Raw genomic sequence first — 25,012 nt, forward strand, 5'->3', positions numbered from 1 at the left:
CCCCCACGGGGGATCAAGCCCGCAACCTGGGCATGTGCCCTGACCGGGAATTGAACTGTGTCATCCTGGTTCATAGGTTGACACTCAATCACTGAGCCACGCCAATTGGGCTCCATCTCATTTTTTGATACATTTTTTAGGCTTATGAATGTGAGGCCTGGGCCAAATGACACTCTCTTCTCTCAGCCTTCTCCCCTACATTAACAAGCCCTGACACACACACACACACACACACACACACACACACACCCCACACCTACATGCAAAAACCTATATGCACACACTGCATATGACTTACCCATTCACACATGTCCACTCCACACACATATCCACATGGATCCACATATGCAAACACCACACCTAATCACTCATGCACACACACAGAAAGTTACACACACACACACACACACACACACACACAGTGCCCACATGTGCATTCACGGCAGCCCCTTGATGTCTGTGCGGAAAGCACCCAAAGTCCTCATAGAATCCTCAGACCTGTGACCCCCGTGGAACCCGTGCCAGGTCCTGACTTACTCTGCACCCCTCATTTCTGGCCAAGCATCAGGGGCTCCCCTGCAGCTCCCTACCCGACCTGTTCCACTTTTTATTTTATTTTATTTTTTTAATATATTTTATTGATTTTTTTTACAGAGAGGAAGGGAGAGGGATAGAGAGTTAGAAACATCAATGAGAGAGAAACATCAATCAGCTGCCTCCTGCACACTCCCCACTGGGGACGTGCCCGCAACCAAGGTATGTGCCCTGGACCGGAATCGAACCTGGGACCCTTGAGTCCGCAGGCTGACGCTCTATCCACTGAGCCAAACCGGCTAGGGCTGTCCCACTTTTTAAAAAAATTTTCCACCACAGTCTCCTCACCTCCTAGCACATCCCACCAAGAAAACCTCCCACAAAGATTCCTTGTAGAGTGTTAACCGCGTGTGGGCACAAAGCCCACCAAACTGCCGCGCCAGGAGGGCACAGACGGTGTTGGCCTCGTTCACACCACATCTCTGCCCCTGGCACACAGGGGGCCTCCCAAGTGTTGGTTGTAACAGGAACAAAAGCAGCACAGCAGTGCATACACAGGCAGCCTCAGGACACCCCTGTCACACACGCTTACATCCATGTGCACACACACTGTGCGTGCACCTATGCTCACACATGCATCCGCTGTGTGTCCGCACACGTGTGAACACGCACTGTTTGCACACACCTGTCTGCCTGTCTCCTTCTCTGGAGATGAAGTGAATTCCAGGACCCAGGTCCTTTCCCAAAGCCTTGGTCACCTAAGACCACGGTGAGCTCCTCTGCTGGAGTGTGAGGTTGAGGGGTGGCTCCAGGTGAGCCCCCGGGCACCTGGGCAGCAGGGGTTCAGAGCCCCAGCTCTGGAGTCTGACAACACCTGGGTTCCATCCTCTCTCTGCACTTAGCCACTGTGCACCCTCCACATGTGACATATGTGTAAGTTACTTCCCTTCATGGAGCATCAATTTTCCTCCCTGTTCAGTGGGGAAAATAGTTCCCACCTTAGAAGCACCTTACAGGAGATGTTCTTAGCAGGATGCCTGGCCGGTTGTAAGCACTTAACAATGGTTGCTGTGGGTATTCTTTGCCCCAAACTCCCATGCACCCTTTGGGAGGGAGGGCAGCCTTGGTGGGGGCTGTGTATGGAGAGAGCCAGTGGGCATGGATGATGCCTCTGTGAACGCCTCTCCCAGAGGCTCCCCCAATCCCAAGCCCTCATTATCCCACATGCATATTCATAAGGGATAGTTCCAGCCCTGCTCTGTAAATGCCTCAGAAGCGGGAAGTGGAGGCAGTGCAGAGAGTGAGGCCCAGGGGACAGGAGGCTCAAAGCCAGAGTGCATCTGAGTCCCCATGGACGGGAGGATGGTGAGAAGGGATGGGGCAAGATGGGTTGGAGTTATTGGGGGCCTCTGGGGACTTGAGCAGGGGCTTGTTCCTATATTGCAGATTTGGAAACTGAGGCCCAGTGAGAGCAGATTAAGGAATGCTTCGAGCGACTGGCTCGAGAAGCCAGAGCCTGCTTCCTCTGGGTCCTGGAGAGCAGAGCATCTATCTGGGCTGGGTGATGGGCACAGGGGGATGGACCAGGGACCTCTGTGTGTTTCTCGCGATGGACACAGTCAGCATGGCAATGCGTGGTTGCTGCGGTGGTCCTGGATCTCAGCCTCAGTGAGGCTCAGAGAGGTTGGGTGACTTCCCAAGAACACAGTAATGACTGTGATCTTGCCTTTGGAGGTGTGAGAGGCAGTGACTCTGGCCTCATGCAGGAGGTCAAGGCTGGGAGCAAGGCTGGTCAGGACATAGAGAAATGAAGCTTCTTTATCTACCTCCTCATTTCATCTCCTCGAAAGTCCCCTGAGATACCGGGAGCCAAAAGGATTCTCTCCCTTTTACAGATGAGAAGCATGAGGCTGAACGAGGATGATTCGCCAGGACAGGACACAGTGAGTATCTGCAGAGTAGGCTGCCCCTCCTTGCAGGGCGATACAGGGTGAGGGGACGGGAGAGCCCGCGTCACCTCGGTCTCGGGCAAGGTGAGTCCAGGACAATGCAGCCCTGTTCTGGAAAATTTCTATCTGAAACCAGAGGGGGCTTTCTTTTTCACACTTGCAGTTCAGCTCCTCCCACTCCTCTCAGATAACTGCCCGTCTCTGTGAGTGCCTTCTCAGTGCTCACACCTGCTCTGGGAGGATAAGCAGAACCACCCCCATTGCAGGGGAGGGGATGGCGTGGCCCCCAGCAGAGTGTGCGAGAGGCTGTGAGGGGCAAGAGTCTCTCTCTGGTCTGGCTCGGCCTGGCCTTTCTACCGGGATCAGCTCACGGGAAAGGGAGGGGCTGAGGAGTGGAAATTAGGCCCTTAGAGCACAAGTGTCAAAAGCAGCTGATTCAGGTGGGAGGCTGAGAGAAGGCCGCTTGGTGGCATTCCAGGGGCAGAAGACTGTATCAGCTGCTTTGGGGTCAGCCAGTCACAGAGGAATGAGGAAATGGCTTGCGTTAAAAGTTCAGACACCCATTCACTCCGCAAGCATTTACTGCCTTCCTGTCGGAGGTGAATCAGACAGTCCCTGGGCCGCTCAGCGTCTCCTAAGGGCCTGGGACTCGGGAAGGACTGAACATATTATTGGACCCAAAGAGGGGGGGGCTGGACATTGTCACCCCCACTTTCCAAGACAGGCAGTGAGGTGTCTGGGACAGGCCTCGGGCTTGAGATCAAGGCCAGGTGGGGTGGTCTTCTAGCTCTGCCCTTCTGAGCGGTGTGACCTTGAGCCACAATAACAACAACCGCATAGGCACAGGCAATGTTTACCTCGTGCTCAGTTTGCACATAGGACAGCACTTGACTTCTTTGAGTCTCAGTTTCCTCATCTGTACATTGGGGTGAGGTGAGGAGTGAATCTACTTCCAGGGTTATCGTGGGGCTTGAATGGCACCATGTAGGCGAAAGAGCGTCCAGCTTTGTGGTAACTCGCGTTATTTGTGAGGACAACACGGAGGCTCACGTTGTAGAAACACAGGGAAGTTGGACCATTCATTCCTCACAGGACCAGGCAGAGGTTTGGGGGGAGGGGATGGTTCTCTTCACAGAGAGGATATGGGATGTGAATAAGGCTTCAAAGGGCAGAAACTGGGGTGAGGAGGAAGAGAACTTTCGCAGAGAAGGACACGGCATGGGCACCAGCATGGAGGAGGGAGAGTGAAGGGAATATCCGTGGGGCCCTGGACCGTGAATCACCCAGGGATGCAGTCAGGCGGCATCTTTAGCCCTGGGGCCATTTGTGCGGCTCTCGATTTCCTTTCCTAACATGATCCCGTCTAGGGTTGAGTGAGGAGAGGGCTGGAGGGTGAACCTGGAGTAATTACAGAGCCCGTTTCTGCGTCCCTTCCACCTACCCCTTTGGGACTGGACAGTCTGCCAGGAATGTAACCCCCGACCCCCCCCCCCCCCTCCATACACACACCCTCTCTGACCTCCTTAGCTGGGGGCCAGGGTTTGGGCATCTTTCGGAGGGAGGGGCCGCTAAACAGGGTGGCTCTGGGGGCCTGTTGGCGTGTGGCGTCAAGGGTTCAGTAGAGATTGAGGGACAGGTGGCTAGAGGGAATGGCAGCTGACAGGGTGCAAGGCCAGGGTCTTAGATGAGACAGGGAGCGCACATCTGTCAAGCATCTAGCATGGGTTGTAACAGCCCCGTGAGGTAGGCGTCCTAACTTCACAGATGGAAAAAGTGAGGCTCGGAGAGGTGACGTGACTTGTCTGTTTCTCTATCCGATCACTCATCCTTCCACACCTGTGTACTGGGCTGGGAGGCTCTGCGCCAAGCGCGGAGGAATCAGGGGTGACCACCTCTTGGCCTCTGACCCCTGCAGGGGGCCAGTGCTGTGAGGTCACACTGTGGCCTCGGTCGGATTCGAACCCAGGTCTCAGTATTTCCAAACCCTCACTTGGGACCAGGACACGAGCTCCCGCCTGAGCCCGGTCCGGTTGCCAGGCTCGCGCAGCCGCGGGAGGCACCGCTCCCCCCCCCGCCCCCTCCCCGGGTTCCGCCGCGCGCACCTGCCGCGGTGAGTCCCGGGAGGCCGGAGCGCACCGGCACCGGAAAACCGTGAGCAGCTTTGCCAGGTGGGGCGGGGCGGGGCCGGGGCGGGACCATTGGGCGCGGGGCGGGGCCAGGCCGGGGCACCCGGAGCCGGAGCGGATCCCGCGGCCCGCGCCCCTCCGCGCCCCTCCGCGCCCCGCGCCCCCGACCCGCCGCCGCCGCCGCCGCCATGGGCGCCTGCCTGGGCGCCTGCTCCCTGCTCAGCTGCGTGAGTCCCACCCCAGCGCCGGCGCGCCGCCTGCTCACTCTTGTCCTGTTTTCTCCCTCCGAACAGTTTCTTCATGTGCTTCCTCCGAACTTGTCTCTCTGGGTCCGCACCCCGCCTCCGCGCCCCGGGCCCCCGGTCACTCGGTTTCCCTCCCCCCACTCCCGCCCCAGCCCTGGCCCCGGGCGACCGAGACAGCTGCAGTCCGGGCCTCGGGTTACCGCGGGGGAGGGGTGGGGCGCGCCGGGGCGGGGGAGGGAGTGCTCTCCGCCGGCCCCTCCCGGGAGCTGGGGAGACTGAGGCTCGGGCTGGGGTGGGGGTGGGTGTTGCGGCCCCGCCGCGCCCGGCTTTGGAGACGTCCTCCAGGCGCGCGTTTCGTGGTCTGTCTCCCCGACGCCCCGACTCTTTGTGAGGCCTGCCCGGCCCCCGGCCCTCTCTGCCCTGGGTCCTCTGTCCCTTTGCCATCTCTCCCTTAGTCTGTCTGCCCCCGCCCGTCGGCCTCCGTTTGTTCATTAGTATTTATCAGCTGTCTGTCTCGGTCCGTTCGTTTGTCCGACTGTCTTTGTCCGTCTGTGGCTTCTCCATCTGTCATTGTCTACAGTTCAGGGTCTGTCCGTCTGTCCGCCCGTCCAATGAGTCCTTGTCTCCGCACATTCAGTCTGGCTCAGGCTAATTCCTGGCACTTCTCCAAGGAGCCCCAGACCCGCCCCTCTGGGCCCCCGGGCAGAGTGGGGAGTGGGCAGGAAGCCCCTGTCTGCCTTTCTAAGACACTGGGAGAGGTCTGTGCTGGTGCCTCCCCCGGCGCAACTCTGGGCTAGAAGCCCCAAGAACTGAGGGAGGGGAGGGTGTGTGTGTGGGGTGGGGTGGGGTGGGGGGGAAGGAGTACCCGGTCGCCCGCCTGGGCTCAGGGCCTGGGAGCCAGCCCGCCTCAGTTTTGGGGCTGCAGCCAGCATAGGGGAGGAGCTTCAGCCAGACCCCAGCTGAGAGGCCCCTGCCCCTTTTCCTTTTCCTAGCTCCCTCCTCTTTTCCTTTTCCCCTCATTAAATCCGAGGCTCATTCAGGCGTGCCCCTCCCCCTCTGCCCCACACAAAGAGGAGCAGAGAGGAATGGGGGGGGGGGGGGGGGGGGGGTGAGGGGTCTGGTGGCTGCTGAATCCCAGGACTTGCCTTCCTTTGTCCCAGATGTGTGTGTCTGCGCGCGCATGTGTGTGCATGTGTGTGCGTGCATGTGTGTGCGTTGGGATGGGGGTGGAGGGGCAGGAGCTGGAGGATCTAGAGATTTACTTTATGGCCATTTTTTTGAGAATGATAGCTGTCCCATGGGTCCCTGGACAGTCTCTCGTCCTCTCTGGGCCTCCATTTCCCCATCTGTGAAGTGCGTGCCTGTGCACACACAGGAGGAGGAATCTAGAGCTGGTCCCTGAAATCCCTCCCCGTCTTAAGAAATCAAGGTTTGGGCTGGGTCTCTGGCCAGGAAGTTTGCTTCCTGATGGGGGAGGGAGCGTTTCCTAGGAGCTGAGCAGGTTTCCCTCTGGCTGGGGGTAGGGATGTTGAGGGGAGACTTGCCAATCTCCCGTGCCTTTCTCTCCTAAGGCTGTTGGAAAGATCGAAAGCGCCCCACCCAATCCTGGCGTTTAGTGCGTGCTCAAAATGGGAGCCCTGGTTACTATCATCTTGGAAAGGTGGGTGGAGATTTCCTCCGGAGCTGAGTGCTGGTCCTGAGTCATGGAATTCTACTGCGCTGAGACCGGAGGGCACCTGACAGGCTCCTCCAGAGGAAAATGGAGCACAGAGTGGGTAGCTGGCTTGCCTAAGGTTGCACAGTGAAAGGATGGGGAACTGCAGGGAGGATTAAAGTCTGTTTTGTGATCCAGACTTCTTCTCATGTCCTAGCTGCCTGAGGGACAGGGCTGCCCAGGTAGACTAGAGAGTGCCACTTAGTGGGCATCAGATATCTGCAAGGAACCGCCTTTCAGTGGCCTCCCTTGGTGGTTCTGACCTCTGACATTTACTGCACACCTACTGCGTGCCAGGCACTGTGCTGAACTGCTCACTCATGCCATTTCATTGGTTTCCCCTCAGCCCTGCGACATAGTTATTCTGTTTGACAAATAAGGATACCAACAGCAGCTACCATTTACCACATCCTACCCTAGGCCCAGCACTCACTGCCCAAAGCTGTCCGGTGGTGGCACAGGCCCAGCACTATAGTGAGCACTTGATATATTTTCTTTCCCTTTCTTTCTTTCTTTCTTTCTTTCTTTCTTTCTTTCTTTCTTTCTTTCTTTCTTTCTTTCTTTCATGTTTTATTGATTTTAGAGAGAGGGAAGAAGGAGAGAGAGAGAGAGAAAGAGGAGAGAGAGAGAGAGAGAGAAACATCAGTGTGAGAGAGAAACACCGATAGGTTGCCTCCACTACCTGCCCTGACAAGGGATCAAATCTGCAACCTAGCTAAGCGCCCTGACTGGGAATGGAACTGATAACTTTTTGGTGCATGGGATGACACCCAACCAACTGGGCCACCCCAGCCAGGGCTGATACATGTCCTTTCATGTAGTACTCACAATGATCCCAGTGAGGCAGTTCATATCATTCCCATTTCACAGAGGAGGAAACTGGATCAGAGAGGGAAGATGAATCCAGAGAACGGACACCGAGGAAGAGTCAGATTCTAGAATTCTCATTGTGTGCTTTAGCCAATATTTATTCCTTCTGACAATACCACTCATTGATTGACATCATTAGGGTTGTATTTGTTAGATATCCATTTTAATATCTATCCTGATTCTTAAGGTAAATTACCAGCTCGTTGAAGACAAAAAGCATTAAAATAGTAAAGTTCACGCTGCGTCTGTTCTGCCCACGGTATTACATTGTGCAGTGGTTACTACTGGAACCAGTAACAACCTGTTTCCATGGAGATTTGCCGGACAGCAGTGAAGTTCCCGCATCCTTAGCGGGACGGTTTGGTGGGGAAGACTTCTCTGCCCTTCCATCGTGAAGCGTTTGCAGCTGCCCCTCATGGTTCTCTCTCGGCTGGAGCTGAGTCCTGGCCTGCAGGAAGTGAGAGGGGCCCACAGAGGGTGGGAACCGCCAGGCAAGCCAGCGCAGGATAGATGGGTGGTGAGCAAATATGTGTTTAGGGAGCGCCTTCTATGTGCGAGGGCGTGGGAAAGGCCTTTGGGTCGGACTGGTTGGACTGAGATCCTGGCTTGGCCTCTTCTCAGCTGCTGGACCGTGGGCAGTCACTTCCTCTCTCTCCTTGTCTGTAAAGTGGGAGAACAGTGGTACCTGCCTCTCACACTTTGTATTAAATGGGACTGAGGTAAACAGGCCGACACCTTTAGCATGAAGCTGGCTTGTAATGGCCACTCTGTAAACACCCCAGGGTGGTAACTTGCTTTAGGCCACATGCAAGGAAGTGGTGAGGCGGGTAGAACCCAGGGCTGTCTGACCATAGAGCCTGGGCTCTGAGCCACTTTCCTATCCTGCCCAGTAGCCCATTTTATGAATGAAGAAACTGAGTCCCATGGAGAGGAAAAGAGACTTGTCTAAGGTCATTCTGCAAGCTGGTGGCAGAGCCCTCTGTTCTCAGCACTGCACGGGGGGAGTAATTGTGCTTGAGTAGTTTGGGGCTGACCTCTCCTCCCTGTGTTCTGTCTAGTTCTAGGCTGGCTCATTCACATCTCCTTGCTGGGACCATTTTTAATCTAATTATGGTAAAATAGATAATGTAAGTTTTACTATTTAATACTGTTTTAGTCTTCAAGGAGTTTGTCATTTATTTTAAGAAACATGATACGTATTAAAATGGGCATTTGCTAAATACAAGCCTAATGGTATCAATGAGTGGTATTGTCAGGAGTAAATATTATTGGCTAATGCACACAGTGGGAATTCTAGAGGCTGACTTTTCCTTGGTCTCAGTTCTCTGCATTATTGAGAACCACCCCCGACTCTCTCCCTCTGTTCCCAAAGACACTGCATTCCACTCCCCTGATCTGTCTTCCACTCTGTGGCCAAGTGACAGCTCTAAAGGGCAAATCTGGCCCTAGCCAGTTTGGCTCAGTGGATATCGTGTTGGCCCGTGGACCAAGGGGTCCCGGGTTCAATTCTGATCAATGGCAAGGGCACGTATCTGGATTGCAGGCTCAATCCCTGGTCCTGATCGGGGCACAGGCGGGAGGCAACCAATCCATGTGTTTCTCTCTGTTTCTCTCCCTCCCTTCCACTCTCTCTAAAAATCAAAGGAAAAATATCCTCAGGTGAGGATTAACCACAACACCAACAAAAACAAACACCAAAACTAAAATGCAAATCTGATGTTGATCTGTTCTTTAGCAATGGTTCCCCTTTGCCTGCAGGATACAACCCAGACTCCTGGGCATGGCCTGCGGGACCCTGGCCATCACCTCTGTCACCATTTTAGCTTCTTTTATTGCCCAGCTACCCTGAAAACACAGCGTTCCTCTTAGCTTTGCACATGTTATTTCCTGTGTAGGAATACCCTCTCCTTCCTCACTTAGCTGCCTTACTACTGTTCCTTGAAAACTCTGTCCCCTCCTTTTTTTCTTTCTTTTTTTTTTTACTATAGTAAAATATACATAACGTGAAATGTACCATTTTAACCATTTTAAGTATACAGTTCAGTGACATTAAGTACCTTTCACATAGTGCAAGCATCACCACCATCCATCTTCAGAACTTTTTCATGTTCCCCCAAACTGAAACCCCTTACCCATTAAACAGTAATTCCTCACTCCCCTACCCCCAGTTCCCGGTAAGCACCATCCTACTTTCTGTCTCTATGCATTTGACTTCTCTGTGTACCTCATATGAGTGGGATCCTATGTGTTTATATTTTTGGGTTGGCTTACTTGACTTAGCATAATGTCCTTAAGGTTCATCCATGTTGAAACATGTGTGAATGCCTTGGTGACAGCCTCTTTCCACCATGCCAAACCACTGACAGCTGCAGGGCTGTCTAGCTTGCCTGGGGAGGTAGTGAGCTCCTTGTCAGTGACAGTGTGCAAGCAGCAGGGGATATAGCCAGCTGCCTTACTGGTGATTCTGCACCAGAGGCTGGATTGGTTGAATGCCAAGCAACCTCCAACTGGAAGACTCTAAGACCAGGGCTTCATATTCTCCACTCAGAGAACCTGCCTGGTGCTAAGGCTGCCTTTGCCTTGAGCGCGCTTGGTGGGGGTGGGAGCTGTAATCTTCATGGGGGAAGTTTTATAGTCGCCTGGGCCTCTCACATTGCATCATAACCCTTAGCCCAGGCTGCTCTGCGGCCTAGTGACTTTCATCTTTCCTGTCTCTATAACGTCCATGCAGTAAGTGGGCCACCACTGGCCTCTGGGCATTGAGGTCATTTGCAGTCTCTCCAGATTCTAATAACCTCATAAAACCTAAAGCTTTGCGCCTATTTTATTCCCCCCCCCCTTAATTAAACATTTTTATTTTTAAATAATAAAACCAACTTTATTGAGGTGTAATTTAATTATATTTAGTTACATGGACCCATTTAAGTAGCACCTCCCCATCTGCTCCCTTTAGCAGAAATAGCCAGCTCTCTTAGGGAGTGCCATGACGCACCGCTGAGCATTTATTTTCAATTTCCCCCTGTTATTTTCCTGGCGTGAACAAGTGCCACAGTGGACTTCCGAGTGTGCGGGGGTGGGCGTCTGCCCTTCCTCCCTCGGCTGGTACTTCTGTAGGAAGAGGTTCTTGTAGGAGAGATCCCCACAGGGGGCAGGACTGTCAGAGAGCATGAATGTTTCAAGGTTGCTTCTGAAGCAGCTGGGGTGGCCAAGGGGCGGGGGTGGGGGTGGGGGGGTTGCGGCTGGCGTGAATTTTTCTCTCCTGACTTGGTCTCTCTGGCCACTGCTGGCTCAGGGAATCCTGAGGTTTCAGGTGTCAGTTACACCCGGATTTTGATCTCCAAAAAACAGTGAATTGAAAGGCCAGGCTCCCTGACTGCATTGGGGCGGCTTTTCTTACATCGCAAATGTTTTAGGTTGAAATGGCAACAAGACGGAGCCGGGCCCTGCCCTGGGCACTTGGGCACCGGTTCCTGAGGTCAGTTGGTGCTGACCTCCCTTGGTTTTCTCTGGCACCGGCGGGATTGTGGTCATCACTGGAGCCTTTTGAAATGACGCCAGGCTGCCATCGTGCAATCACACGTTTGTGAGTCCTTGGTGCAGATAAACCTGAGCCGGATCCCAGCTCCTGAGCTCACTGCTCTGCGCCCTTGGCCTTGTGTCCTCTCTGAGGCTCCGTTTCCCCATTTACACATACATTATGGTGTCGGTGGGTTTAATGTGGGTACGGTGCTTCCCGCAGTGCCTGGGGCTGAGGGAGAATTCACTCTTCATCGGGGAAGCTGGCACTATTATGACTTGAAGCTCAGCACTGCTGTCCACTTACTGTATGACTTCTGTCAAGTTTTTTTCTTTTTTTAAAAGTAGTTTATTGATTTCAGAGAGGAAGGGAGAAGGAGAGAGAGAGAGAGAGAGAAACATCAATGATGAGAGAGAATCATTAATTGGCTGCCTCCTGCACTCCTCCTACTGGGGATCAAGCCCGCAACCCGGGCATGCGTTCTTGACCAGAATCGAACCCGGGACCCGGCAGTCCACAGGCTGACACTCTACCCACTGAGCCAAACCAGCGAGGGCATGTTTTTTAACTTCTCTGAGCACAGTTTCCTCATGTGTAAACGGGAACTAATAGCCAGCTTTGTCTGGTGGCCAGAATGCTCTTGTGGTTGGTTTACAAAACATTTTCCTGGCACCTGCTTGCCTCCTGAAACCCAAAAGGCGGCCACGGATAGGAGCCGGGGCTTGAAGTGGGGGCTGTGGGATACAACTCCAAGCTGCGGGCTGAGCGAACTGTTATGCTTTGGACATGAGGGAGAATTCACTCTGCAAGCATTTCCTTTAGCATTCCTGCCCTTGGCTTTGCAGGTGGGAGTTGGGTGAGAAGGAGCAGCTCAAGTCTGGGGGAGGGGGGGAGGGCAGACGGGAAGGCAGGGCACTTCAAGCAGAGCGTGCCTTACGCCCAGGACCAGTCCAGAGATCGGGGTGCCGGGTCGCAGAGGAGCAAGGTCCCCTTTTAGCCTGTTCTCCACAAAACCGATCATTCAGCATAAGGCTGTTCCAGTCCCTCCTGGCTTCAGACCCCTGAGTGGATGCCCACTGCTGCCCAGTCCTGCCATCCTCATCGACCTCACCACTCACCGCTCGCTGCCTGTCACGCAGCTTTGGGCACAAGGTCCTTCTTTTCGTTCCTCCGTTGCCCAGCTCCTGCCTGCCCCAGAGCCACCCCGGGCTCTGTTCCCGGGAGCAGGCTTCTTCTCCGTGGTCAGGAGACATTGTCACTTCTTCAGGGAAGTGACGCGCCACCCCCAACTAAACTAGGCCCCCATCTGTCACTGAGGGCGGCATGCACGTTTTCTTCTTAGCACTCACGGGGTAATGATCTGTTGAGTGTCTTTCCTGCCCTTGGGAACTCCACGAAGGCGGGGCCCTGCCTTTCTGGACTCTCAAGTGCCTGGCTGAGGAGCTGGGGCTGTTGGGAAGACAAACTTCTGCAGAGGCTTGGCAGGTAGGCCCGGCTCCCCGAGGGCTGAGGCTCTTTGGGGCCCCGCCTGTGACTGGCGTGGCATCACCAGCCCCTGAACGGTTTCCGTCAGCCCCAGAGTAGGAACTCCCGGCTACTCACAGGTCTTCATTCCATTCATTCAGCAGGTGTTTACCATGTGCTTGCTGCTTCCTGCGGTCTGCATATGCGCCTGGTGCTACCCCAGAACCATTGCATTCTTTCACCAGATGGTCACTAAGCTCCTACTATGTGCCAGGCACTGTTCGCTTCCTGGGAAAACCACAGCGAGCAAAAAAGACAGAAATTCCTGCCGTGGGGGAGCGTGCATGCTAGACCTGGGAGGCGGACAAACATAAGTAAACTCTGAACCTTCGCAGATGATAGTAAGTCCTATGGAGGAAAGTGAAACAAGGAAAGGAAACGTCTATCTCATTCTGACAACTGCCCTGTGAGAAGTAGGTGCCCTCTGATTCCGGTTTTGTAGAAGCGGACACTGCAGTTCGGAGAGGTTGAGTGAGTTGTATAAGGTCACAGAGCTAATCAGCAATGGAGCTAGACGCCTGGATTTTTAAGCATTTATTTTTTTACTACTCTGCCTCCCCCCAAGTAAGACACAGCGTGGCCAACTCTCTCCCCGAAGCCACGGTAGCACCTGAGGTTTGAATCCGGGTTCTTTTCCTTGCCGGCGGTGTGACCCTGTGTGACGCGGCCTCTTCCGAGCGTGGTTTCCTCAGCCTCCCCCTCAGGCTTGGAAGTTACGTGGGATCACACTGGCCTGGGGTTGTACAGGCGGGCTCGGTGCAGATCTGGAGGCATCGAAGGGGCAGTGGTGGGTGCTGCGTGCTCGGGCATGGCCGGGAGGGGAGGCAGAGGTAAGGGTGCTGTCCTGTCCTCCCTGCAGGCCTCCTGCCTCTGTGGCTCTGCCCCCTGCATCCTGTGTGGCTGCTGCCCCTCCAGCCGCAACTCCACCATCAGCCGCCTCATCTTCACGTTCTTCCTCTTCCTGGGGGTGCTGGTGTCCCTCATCATGCTGAGCCCTGGCGTGGAGAGCCAGCTCCACAAGGTGAGCAGCCCGGGGAGGAGGAGGGTCTGGGAGTGCCCAGGGAGCAGCCTGGGGGGCCTGCTGCTCAGGGACCAGGCTTGGGGTCCCAGCTGACCAAGAAGAGGTGGGCAGGTGTGTCCTGGGCAGTTGTTCAGTGGGAAGGAGGGTTTGAGCCTCACCTGGGGATAATTGGTTCTCGTAAGCCATGGTCTCCTGGGAAAATCATATTAATCATTATTGCCCCTAAGATTCTGGCCCCAGCAAGCTCTCCCCTTTTTAATGTGCAAGCCCAGTTTGGGGGTCCCAACTCTCCCCTTCATCCAAGTGTTTCGTGGCCCAGCATGCACCCAGTGGGACACTTAGGCCAGTGGTGTGACACTTTAGTGGGTACACAGGCATGAATCCCGGGGGAGCGGGAAATGCAGCCTCGGAGCCACCTCAGAGACGCCAGTCCTGCAGGAGACGGGCCTCAGAGTCTCGGTTTCCAGAAGAACCTCAGGGAATCTGGTGTAGGTGGTGGGTGGAGGGCATCTTGGGAAATCCTGCCTTAGACAGCGCCATGCGTTCTGAGGCTGTGGGCAGGATGACAGGGAAATGAACAGAGTAACAAGACGTAACTAGACCGGCTGTGTGTGTGTGTGTGTGGGTACGCCTAGGACTTCAGCCCCAGGCGTGGGTAGCTATGGGGATGGAGTGGCAGGCTCAGCTCCTGTCCTGGCCCCACCCCTGCTGGGAGGTCCTCCTCTTGGCCCCACCCCTGCTGGGAGGTCCTCCTCCTGGCCCTGCCCCTGCTGGGAGGGCCTCCTCCTGGCACTGCTCCTGCTGGGAAGGCCTCCTCCTGGCACTGCTCCTGCTGGGAAGGCCTCCTCCTGGCCCCACCCCTGCTGGGTGGGCCTCCTCAGGGCAGGCCTTGGCAGAATCAAGCCCAGGGAGGATGGGGCCGTCAAGCGGCAATGTCTGTCCCCACAGCTGCCATGGGTGTGTGATGAGGGCCCCGGGAGCACCATCATCCTGCAGAGCCATATTGACTGTGGCTCCCTGCTCGGCCATCGTGCCGTCTACCGCATGTGCTTCGCTACAGCAGCCTTTTTCTTCCTCTTCACCTTGCTCATGATCTACGTGCGCAGCAGCCAGGACCCCCGGGCTGCCTTCCAGAACGGGTGAGTGCTGGGGGGCCCCCTGCACCCCGTCCGGTCCCTCCCACAGTGGCGCCCCCTCCCCTGCCTGTCTCCAGATATCTCCAGATATCTCCAGACCCTACAGCACAGAAGGCAGCTCATTTAGTGTGTTCCGTTTCTCAGATGAGGAAATTAAGCTCAGAAAGCGCAGCAACATGCTAAGGCCACACAGCATTTAGTGACGCAGATGGGGCCAGAACTTGGGTGACCGACCACCCTTACCCCTACTTGGCCCTTCCCTCTGCCCCTTGGGGCTTTTTCTAGGGCCAGGACAGATTTCCTGTGCCCATCAGACCATGAGAAAGCCCCCTCTTCACCTCTCCCAGTACCTGTTTTGGGGGGGTGGTGAGCTTCTGGGAGTCAGCTCTATTCCTCTAACTCTGCTCCACTGTCCTGTCTGTCCTAATCCCCATCCCATAGGTTTTGGTTCTTTAAGTTCCTGATCTTTGTGGGCATCACCGTGGGTGCCTTCTACATCCCCGATGGCTCCTTCTCCGACAGTAAGCATCTTGGTGGGGAGGGTTGGAGGCCACCAGGAGGGGCGTGGGGTCCCCAGTGGGAGGAGTGCTGGTGGGGCTGCTTTGTGTCCTGGCACCCAGACCACAGGCTGCTGACTGGGGCCTTGGCTCCTAGTCAGGAGACAGCGCTCTGGTCCGTGGTCATATGGCCTCTGGGCAACCTTGGGTAGAGGGGGACGGAGGTACCTGCCCCACGCTGACCCGTGCCCTGCCACACTGTCTCAGTGCATGGCTGGGGGCTCTCTGAGAGCAGGGCCTTTGCTTTTTCTCAGTGTGCCAGTGCAGGGCTTGGCACAAATGATTGTTGAATGAATAAATGTGTGTAAGGGGGAGCCCACGGGACTGTGCCTGCCCCAGGAATCCCAGGGAGCCGGGTGGGTCAGGGGCCTTGGCACCCAGGCTTCTGCCCAGGGCCAGACTGGCTCGCCTCACTCCCCTCTCCCCATCCAGTCTGGTTCTACTTCGGTGTCGTGGGCTCCTTCCTCTTCATCCTCATCCAGCTGGTGCTGCTCATCGACTTTGCACACTCCTGGAACCAGCAGTGGCTGGGCAAGGCCGAGGAGTGCGACTCCCGCGCCTGGTACGCAGGTCAGTGCCAAGGCCGGCCTTGGGGGGGAATCCAGGGGTCTCTGAAGCTTGATAAGTGCCTGGAGGGCATCTCGAGCAGCCCCTGCCTTGGTGCAGGAATTGGACTGTGCAAGGCAGAGGGTGGGAAGGGTGTGTGTGTGGGCAGCCGATTCCAGGGCAACTTCAGCAGGTCAGAGGGGAGAGGAACTGGGGAGACCTCAGAGGGTCTAGTTCAGCGGTTCCTGAGGAAGGAGCCGTGCACAGCCAGCCCCGACCAAACTTCAAGTGACACTTGGTCTTTGAAACCCAGTGGCAGAAAGGGTCCCGGTTCACTGAGGCGCCGGTTTGGTTTTCAGGCCTCTCTGAACTTGCTGTCTCTCTGGCAGCCAGAGCAGGCGTCAGCAGATCCCACACATACAGTTCACTTAAAAAAAAAAAGTTTTTACTGATTTCAGAAAGGAAAGGAGAGAGCGAGAGAGATAGATCATGAAAGAGAGTAACCGATTGGCTGCCTCCTGCACGCTCCCCACTGGGGACTGAGCCCGCAACCTGGGCATGTGCCCTGACCAGGAATGGAACCGTGACCTCCTGGTTCATGGGTCGATGCTCAACCACTGAACCACACTGGCTGGACCTAGTTCACTTTTTAAATAATCATTTTGTATTCATTGTACTTATTTATTTTATTATTATTATTTAAAAAAAATCTTTATTGTTGAGAGTATTACAGATGTCTCCTTTATCCCCCTCCCCATTCATTGTCTTTATTTTTATGATTATTTATGGAAAGTGAATCATTTTAGTTCAGGATGGGGCCAAAACTCACCAAGGTGTTGGTGAATGATGGAAGTTTAAGAGGCTTCCTAATGACCATTGTCATTCCTTGGATGACGAAGTGGAGGCTGGCTCAACAAGCCCCCTGGAGGGAGTGGGGGTCCCTGTGTCTCCTGACCCCCTGCTTGCTGCCCTCCTGCCCAGGCCTCTTCTTCTTCACCTTCCTCTTCTACTCGCTGTCTATTGTGGCCGTGGCCCTGCTCTTCGTTTACTACACCGAGCCTGACGCCTGCTACGAGGGCAAGGTCTTCATCAGCCTCAATCTCACCCTCTGTATCTGCATCTCCATCATCTCCGTCCTGCCCAAGGTCCAGGTGAGCTTGCCAGGCTCTGCCTGGCCGGAAACCAGGTCTGCTGGTGTGTGGGATGTCTTGTGGGAACCTTGGCATCCTGGGCAGGGCTGGTGGTCACAGAGCCTTGGGCTAAGAGTGGGGGCTCCCCAGTCAGCTTCCCTGGGTTAGAGTCTTGGCTCTCACATCTACATTTCAGGGGTCTTTGGCAAAGTGCCTTCACCTCTCTGTGCCTCTCTCTTCTCAAATATAAAACGAGGATAATAATACCTACTATTTGGAGGGTTGAGATCATATTTGTGAACATGTAGAACAGTGCCTGGCATATAGACAAACATCAGGCACTGGCTAGTGTTATCATTATTGGTGCTGTCATTTTTTAAATGTAAATTGGGAGGACATCCCTGAGCAATGATTCTTAGGCACCTCAAGAAGTAGTCTTAGGAGGTACAGTTCCAGTTTCTAATCCCAGACCGTCTGGGATAATGAATGGGGGTTCCCAAGTAATTGTTTGCTCTTCAGAAAAAAAAGCCTCCTGAGTTCAGTGGTACTTCCCAGTTTGGGACCTCAGCCCACCAGGGGATTCAAAGGTAGCTTAGGCAGTTTTTAGGGGTCTTTAGCAGAACGTTTGGGAACTTTCTGGTCAGAGCCTCCATTTCCCATTGAGAGAACTAAAGCCCAGAGAGGGTGATGCACCTGTCCCAGGTCACACAGCAATCACTTTCATGCAGCAAACACCTCTTGAGCACTCACTGTGTATCAGGCGCCCGTCTAGATGTTGGGGATACGGCTGTGAGGAAGGGGAGGAAGAATAATTATAATAGCGAACAGTTAATGCCATCGATCATGTCATTTAGTCCTTGTACCATCACTGTCCCCATTTTACAGATGAAGAAACAGAGGCTTAGAGGAATAAAGAGACTTGCCTGAGGTCACACGACTATAAGGGGTGAAGCTGGGATTTGAACCCAGGCAGACTGGCTCCAGAGCCTGTGCTGTTAGTTACAGAGTTTAGATGCATATTTTCAGGCGTGTGTGTGGTGAAGGGTGGGAAAGAATAAGCAATAGACCAGGCAAAGTAAGGTCGTTCTGGATGAGTGCTATGAGGGAAGTAAAAGGGTAGCGGGTTCAAAGGTAGGCAGGGCCAGGGTTGCTGTAGGCAGGATTTTCAGGGCCTTGTTGCGGGTCCTGTTTGAGCTGAGGCCTGAAAGCTAAAGAGGGGCGGCCCATGCAGAGATCCGGGAAGGGAGATGTCAGGGAGAGGGCACAGGGAGTACAAAGGCCCTGAGGCGGGAGAGGGCTCAGCACGTTCCACAGGCAGCAAGGAGGCCACAGTGGCTGGGGTGTAGTCAGCAGGAAGGACCATGGGAGCAGGATCGGGTGGCGGTGAAGGTGGGACCGACCAGGGAGGGCTTTGATTCACAGTGTGCAGGGACGCCATGCTTGAGGGGTTCTCAGCAGGGGAGCAAGGGTGCAATCTGTTAGGAGAAAGAATTAGGACTCCACCTTTGGGTGGGCTAGGTAAGTGGTGGGTGGCTTGGGTGGTGTGGGGTGGATGGCCCTAGGGTGGTGAGGGTTTCTGAGGTTCCCTGGTGGAGGGTGAGTGGGGGCGGGGTGTCCCCAGGTCTGGCAGGGCTCACTGATGAGCTGCTCTTTCCAGGACGCCCAGCCCAACTCGGGTCTGCTGCAGGCCTCGGCCGTCACGCTCTACACCATGTTCGTCACCTGGTTGGCTCTGTCCAATGTCCCCGGTGAGTATGGGCCTGGGTTTGAGGAGGCCTGGTTTTGTTCTTAGGCTAGTAATGGCCCTCTGGGGGGGCTGGGGACCCTTCCAGGTGACAGGCACATCCCAGCCCCAGCTCAGTCTGAGGCTTCGCCTTTCAGGAAAGTGGGAGGACCCCATCTGCTCCTGGAGCTGTTTGTCGTTTTGTCTGCTAAGTGCTCTCTGACGCTGGGACTTGGACGATGGGTTCCGTGTCTGTCTGTCCATTTGGGTTGGCTCTCTGCCCATCCTCAGGGCTAACTGGCTCCTCAGACTTGGCCTGCATGGGCTGAGGGTGACCATACTCCTATCCCCAGACCAGAAATGCAACCCCCACCTGCTGACATACTTGGACAATGAGACGATCCTGGCAGGCCCTGAGGGCTATGTGACCCAGTGGTGGGACGCACCGAGCATCGTGGGTCTCATCGTCTTCATCCTGTGCACCTTGTTCATCAGGTATGGCAGGGGTCTGGGTTCTGGGGAGGGATCCTGATGGGGGGGGGGGCCCAGAGCTGGAAGAGAGGAGAGGATGTGGGAGCCGAGACACCAGGCTGGAGGCAGCATGTCCAGCCCCTGCACTGTGCTGGTGGGCACAGTGTGACTGGCAGCCGAGGCGGGGCTGAACCCTGCCTCCTGGCCCCAGGCCCTTTCCTGGACACTGGGCTGCTATGTGCCAGCTCAGTTGGTTGCAGGCAACTGTGGGGTCAGGGAAAGAGCCTGGACTGGAGCCAGTGGGTCCAGGCTCTGTCACTCACCTGCTGTGGCCTTGGGGTAAGTGGCTTTCCGTTTCTGAGCTTCTGGCTCCTCCTCAGTAAAAGGATATGATAACCTCTAATGCCCAGGGTGGCTGGGACCCCACAGTCTGACTGAGAGGGAGCAGCTCCTACTTAAGATCACATGACAACTTTTTTTAAAGGGGCATCTTAGCCAGGGCTTATCGGTGTGAACTCTGGAGCCAGGACGGCCTGCGTTGGAGCCGGGCACGGGCGCTAATTAGCAGTGAGATTTTGGAAGAGTCACTTAACCTTTCTGGGCCTCAGTTTCCTTATCTGGAAAATAGAAATAGAAATAGCACCTTCCTCAGTAGATTGTTGTAGGGCTATAGGTGAGTTAACGTGTATCGGGCACTTGGAAAAGAACTTGGCAAGTCATAGGCACCAAATACATGTTTGCTATTATTACAAATAACTTTGAACATTTGCACAGCTGGGCGGCTGTTTTGTACGTGTCACTAGATGGTGAGCTCAAGTATAACTGTGTTTACACGGAATCTGGCAGACTCAGTGTTGGCTCTGGGGCCCAGCGTTTCTCCAGGCGCCACTTCCTTTGCCTGCCCTTTCCTCCCTGGAGGCCACCTCTGGCCACACCTCCTCCAGGCCCCGGGTGGTACTTTCTGAGGCTGTTTCACAATGCCCCCCTCTTTCAGACATTTTCTCCAAGTCAAGTTTGGGCAGTTTACAAACATCTCTCGTCTTTGTCACCTCATTTGACTCCTTTTCTCATCTGGAAAGGCCCCTGTCAGGTCCATTTTAGAGGAAACTGGGACTCAGTGTTGGGCAGCCGCTTGTCTGAGGCTGTGAGCACGCAGTGGCGGTGGGGCTTGAGCACACGCCCTCCCCAGCCCATCCGGCACCTGGCTTCCTCAGGCTTCTCACACGCACACCTCCCTGGCCTGAGGTCACTGGGCAGCACCTCTGAGAACCATGGGAGCTGTGTTCTTAGCTCTTAAAACACAGGACGTGCCTGGCCAGCGTGGCTCAGCTGTTGAGCTGTGACCTCTGAACCAGGAGGTCAGGGTTTGATTCCCAGTCAAGGCACATGCCCAGGTTGTGGGCTCGACGCCCAGTAAAGAGGCATGCAGGAGGCAGCCGATCAGTGATTCTCTCATCATTGATGTTTCTATTTCTCCTTTCCTCTCTGAAATCAATAAAGATTATATATATATATATAAATATATATATATTTATTTATTTTAAAGCATTAATTAAAAAGAAAACACACACAGGAAGCAAAGAAGCATAAGCAGCCAGGAAGCAGGGACCATGATGGCTTTCACCCCAGCTAGACGCACCCCCCCCCCATGTGTGCTTATATGTGCAGTTTGTGTGGGGCGGGGGGCAGCTGCAGCTCAGCAAGGGGTGACCTCAGTTTGAGGTGTGGCTGGAATCCAGGTCCTTTCGCTTTTTTTCCAAAATACCACTGGATTTTCAAAATTGTCTATGAGTCTCACACTATTACTGTTAAAAACATCAAGACCTCATTATAGAAAAGCAATGACCAAAATATCATTACTATTATTATTTTAAAAATTATAAACATGAAGAAAGGGGAGGTAATTGGTAAAGCCACTTACCTAAAACTAATAGAAGGAAAACAAACTTAATAGCAAGTGGGCATGGTTAATTATTAACATTATTAATAAATGTAGAACCTGGTATGATGCTTTGCAGCATTAAGTACTCAATACATGTTAAGGGAAATGGCAACTGAACCACCAGAATAATAGAGGCAGTTTATTTCTTTATATTGTATCAGGCACAGTGCTAGGGACTTTACACCATTATTTCATTCAATCTTCCCAAAAACCCTGTAAGGGAGGTACTGCTGTCCCTGATTTTTAAAAAAATATATTTTATTGATTTTTCACAGAGAGAAAGGGTGAGGAATAGAGAGTTAGAAACATCAATGAGAGAGAAACATCCATCAGCTGCTTCCTGCACACCCCCCACTGGGGATGTGCCCGCAACCAAGGTACATGCCCTTAGCCAGAATCGAACCTGGGACCTTTCAGTCCGCAGGCCGACGCTCTATCTACTGAGCCAAACCAGTTAGGGCTGTCCCTGATTTTATAGACAAGGAATCAGAAGCTCAGAGAGGGGTGCCTTGCCCAAGTTCATACAGGGGGTGGGAGGAGGGTTGAGAATCAAAGCAGTTTGTTAACTCCTGGTCCCAGGACCTAAGCACCAGATCCCGGGCCCTCAAGGCTCTGGGACCATCATGTCCATTGTTATGACCAGTGCCATGGTGCATGAGGCCCCCTGGCACTGCCCACCTGCCCACCTCCTCCCTCCCCTGCAGCGTGCGCTCCTCCAACCACCGGCAGGTGAACAGTCTGATGCGGACGGAGGAGTGCCCGCCCATCCTGGAGGGCGCGCAGGAGCACCAGGTGGCAGGCCAGGCCTTTGACAATGAGCAGGACGGCGTCACCTACAGCTACTCCTTCTTCCACTTCTGCCTGGTGCTCGCCTCCCTGCACATCATGATGACGCTCACCAATTGGTACAGGTGCGTGCAGCCTGGCCGGGCATGGACAGAGCCCTCGGAGCCTGGCCACACATCTCCCCTCCTCGGGCCCCTCACTGAGGTGTAGGAAAACCTGCTCAAGACTTGGGCATGGAGGCATCTCTCCAGGACCCTCCACGGAGCCTGCCCCATCCGTGACCCAGTTTCCCTGCCAGTGCCTTAGGACTGCTCAGCCCCTGGCACCTCCACTGAAAAGTGGAGATCACAGGAGGTGGGCTGGGCCTGTGCAGCGAAGACTGGGCTTACAGATCGGGTGTGGTGATTTGGATTATGGAGTCAGATCTAGGACTCATGGTTGGAGGGGTAGGATTAGGCTGTAGATGTCAGAATCGAAGTCACAGGGTTAAGAATAGGAGTAATTTAGGAGTAATGAAGTCAAGAGTTGGGATTGGGGCCATATAAAGTCACAAATTTGGTCATTTGATTAAAATTGGGGTTAGGGGGCCAGAAAGACAAGTCAAGGAGCTAAGATAAGAGTAACAATGCCAGGGGCCAGGACTGTGGTCACAGGGCCCAGGGTCAGAATTGAAGTCAGATATCAAAACTGTGGTCATAAAATCAGGGGTCGGGGTCGGGGGTGGTTATAGGATTGAGGGTCAGAGTCAAGGTTAGAGGTCAGGACTAAGGCCTGGAGCTCCAGGAGCCAGGTCACTGTATTAGTCTAGGACTGAGGTCAAGATTGGAACGGAGGTCAGGATCCGGTCTGTGGTCCAAGGTCGAGAGCTGTGTCTGGAGACTTAAGACCAAGTGTCAAAAATACCAGAGACGGGGACTCGAGTTACAGAATAAGAGTCAAAGTTGAAGTCAGGAGTCCCAGCTGGGTCATAAGGTCAGGCCAGGACTGAGGTCATAAGCCTAGGCCAGGCTCACGGGCATGATGGTGTGTTCCAGACCCGGTGAGACCCAGAAGATGGTCAGCACCTGGACCGCCGTGTGGGTGAAGATCTGTGCCAGCTGGGCCGGGCTGCTGCTCTACCTGTGGACCCTGGTGGCCCCCCTCCTCCTGCCCAGCCGGGACTTCAGCTGAGACAGCCCCCGCAGCCTGCCCACCTGGTGCCAGGCGGACCCTGCCCCGCTGCCAGCACTTGCCCCTGAGCCGAGTGCCTTACTCTCAGTGCCTCCAGGGATGAGGAGCTCAGGCTCACACCTCTGCTACCCCAGACCATGGGACTTCCTCTCCCTTCCCCCCCGCCCCTGATCACCCAGACTCACCTTCTTGGGGGAAAAAGGGCCCTTTGTTCCCAGGCTCCCAAGGAGAGGGACCTGAGGAGAGAAATGCCCAGAGCTGCCCAGAGGGCGGGAGCATGCGCTATGATGGGATGCCCAGCACTGAGGTGTTGGTATTCCTGACCACACCCCCCGGGCGCCCCGTCACCCTCCTCGACTCCGTGCCTTACAGAGTCTCTAAGACTTTGCCCAATAAAGAAGCCAGAGTGTGTGCCTCCCATGTTCTCTGCCCCCTCACCCTCAGTGCAGTGCCCATCCCATCTGGGGTCAGGCTGGGGGCAGGGGATGGAAGGTCAGGGCTGAGGGACCAGACCAAGAAGGGCCAGGCAGAGGGGCCTGGGCTGTGTCCTCGGGGTCACGGGGAGCCTGAGGGTGGGGGCTATAGAGGAAGGAGGGGCTTTGAACACAGAGACTCTCGGGGTCAGGAAACAGGCCTGGAGCAGTGCCCACATGAGGAGGCGTGGTGAGCCAGAATCAGGGTGGAGCAGGGGCCGTGGGAGGTGGCTGAGAGGGCTGTCTTCAGGGCCATACCAGTGTCTGTCCTGAGGTTCTGCCACCTCTAACCTGCCTCCAGGTCATCACCATCTCCCCTTCCTGCCATAGTCTAGACCAGCGGTTGCCAACTGGTGGTCCGTGAGGTCCGAAAGGTTGGTGAGCGCTGGTCTAGACACCTGCTCTGGGCCAGGTGCCGTGGGGAATGAGGAAGAGCATGCTTGGGAGTGGCCGGGATCCCGCTGAACCTCCAAGGCCACGGGGGATGCCCCTGACCCCTGTGTGATTCAAGGTCAATTGTACTAATAAGCTCGCTATAGGGATGAAAGCTCCTTGCTCCAGGCTGTGTGCACAGAACCATTCAACAAACATTGGCTCCTGTTATTTTTCTCCCACCTCCTGTCATTCACACACACACACACACACACACACACACACACACACACACACCGCAGTTGATAATCCGTAAACATAGATTCCCAACCGTGGATTAAAAACATACATAGAGAAAGAAAGAAATTTATAAGAGAAAAGAAAGATGGAACCTCTGAGTCCTCAGTCTTCTCTGGCTCCCAGTCTAAATAAGGGCCCCCATTTCTCTAAGTGAACTCTCTATTTCCCCACATAGCCTTTATTACTGTACTAGAGGCCCAGTGCACAAAATTTGTGCAGGGGGGGAAGGGGGAGGTGTCCCTCAGCCCGGCCTGCAACCTCTTGAAATCCGGGACCCCTCAGGGGATGTCCGACTGCCGGTTTAGGCCCAATCCTGTTGCAGATTGGGCCTAAACTGGCAGTCAGACATCCCTCTTGCAATACAGGACCGCTGGCCCCTAACCACTCGCCTGCCTGCCTGATTGCCCCTAACTGACTCTGCCTGCCTGCTGATTGCCACTAATCGCCTCTGCATCCCAGCCTGATCACCCCTAATCACCTCTGCCTGATTGCCCCTAAGCACTCTGCCTGGTTGCCCCTAACTGCTCACCTGCCTGCCTGATCGCCCCTAACTGCTCACCTGCCTGCCTGATCACCCCTAACCACTTGCTGGGGGGAGGCCAGCCAGGGTGAGGGGCTGTGGTTGTTCTGGTCTCTGGTCATTCTGGTCTTTCCACCATTTCAGTCGCTGGGCTTTTATTATCATATCCATGTGTGTGATCATCACTGTATTGTCTGACTACCCCTAAGAGCAACGAAGGCAAGAACTTCCCCGTATTAATAGTATATCATTTCCCCAGGGCTTAGAACAGCCGGATACAAAGACGGTGCTCCCTAAGGGGTGGGTGGAGAGGCTGACTGACCACCGGAATGAATATTAGTTGATTCTGGAGCAGTCACGGGAAAGCCCAGGGCTGGAGAGTTTAT

General features: G+C 54.7%; 1 protein-coding gene across 2 annotated transcripts; it reads left to right on the plus strand.

The window, feature by feature from the left end:
* Window positions 1–4,689: 4,689 nt before the first annotated feature.
* On the plus strand, window positions 4,690–24,022 carry SERINC2 (serine incorporator 2). 2 transcript variants are annotated; one of them, XM_036347281.1, is made up of 10 exons: window positions 4,690–4,836; window positions 13,339–13,500; window positions 14,449–14,639; window positions 15,078–15,157; window positions 15,626–15,763; window positions 16,721–16,890; window positions 18,527–18,617; window positions 18,946–19,087; window positions 21,710–21,916; window positions 22,826–24,022. In XM_036347281.1, exons 1-10 carry the CDS (start codon window positions 4,798–4,800, stop codon window positions 22,959–22,961), a joined length of 1,356 nt encoding a protein of 451 aa, XP_036203174.1. In that variant the 5' UTR covers window positions 4,690–4,797; the 3' UTR covers window positions 22,962–24,022. The 2 variants fall into 2 exon arrangements, with proteins under 2 accessions (XP_036203174.1, XP_036203175.1); XM_036347282.1 differs by lacking the exon at window positions 4,690–4,836 and adding an exon at window positions 6,498–6,514.
* Window positions 24,023–25,012: the final 990 nt, after the last annotated feature.

Source organism: Myotis myotis, unplaced genomic scaffold (assembly GCF_014108235.1).
Source record: "Myotis myotis isolate mMyoMyo1 unplaced genomic scaffold, mMyoMyo1.p scaffold_m19_p_2, whole genome shotgun sequence".
NCBI classification, from domain to species: Eukaryota; Metazoa; Chordata; class Mammalia; order Chiroptera; family Vespertilionidae; genus Myotis; species Myotis myotis.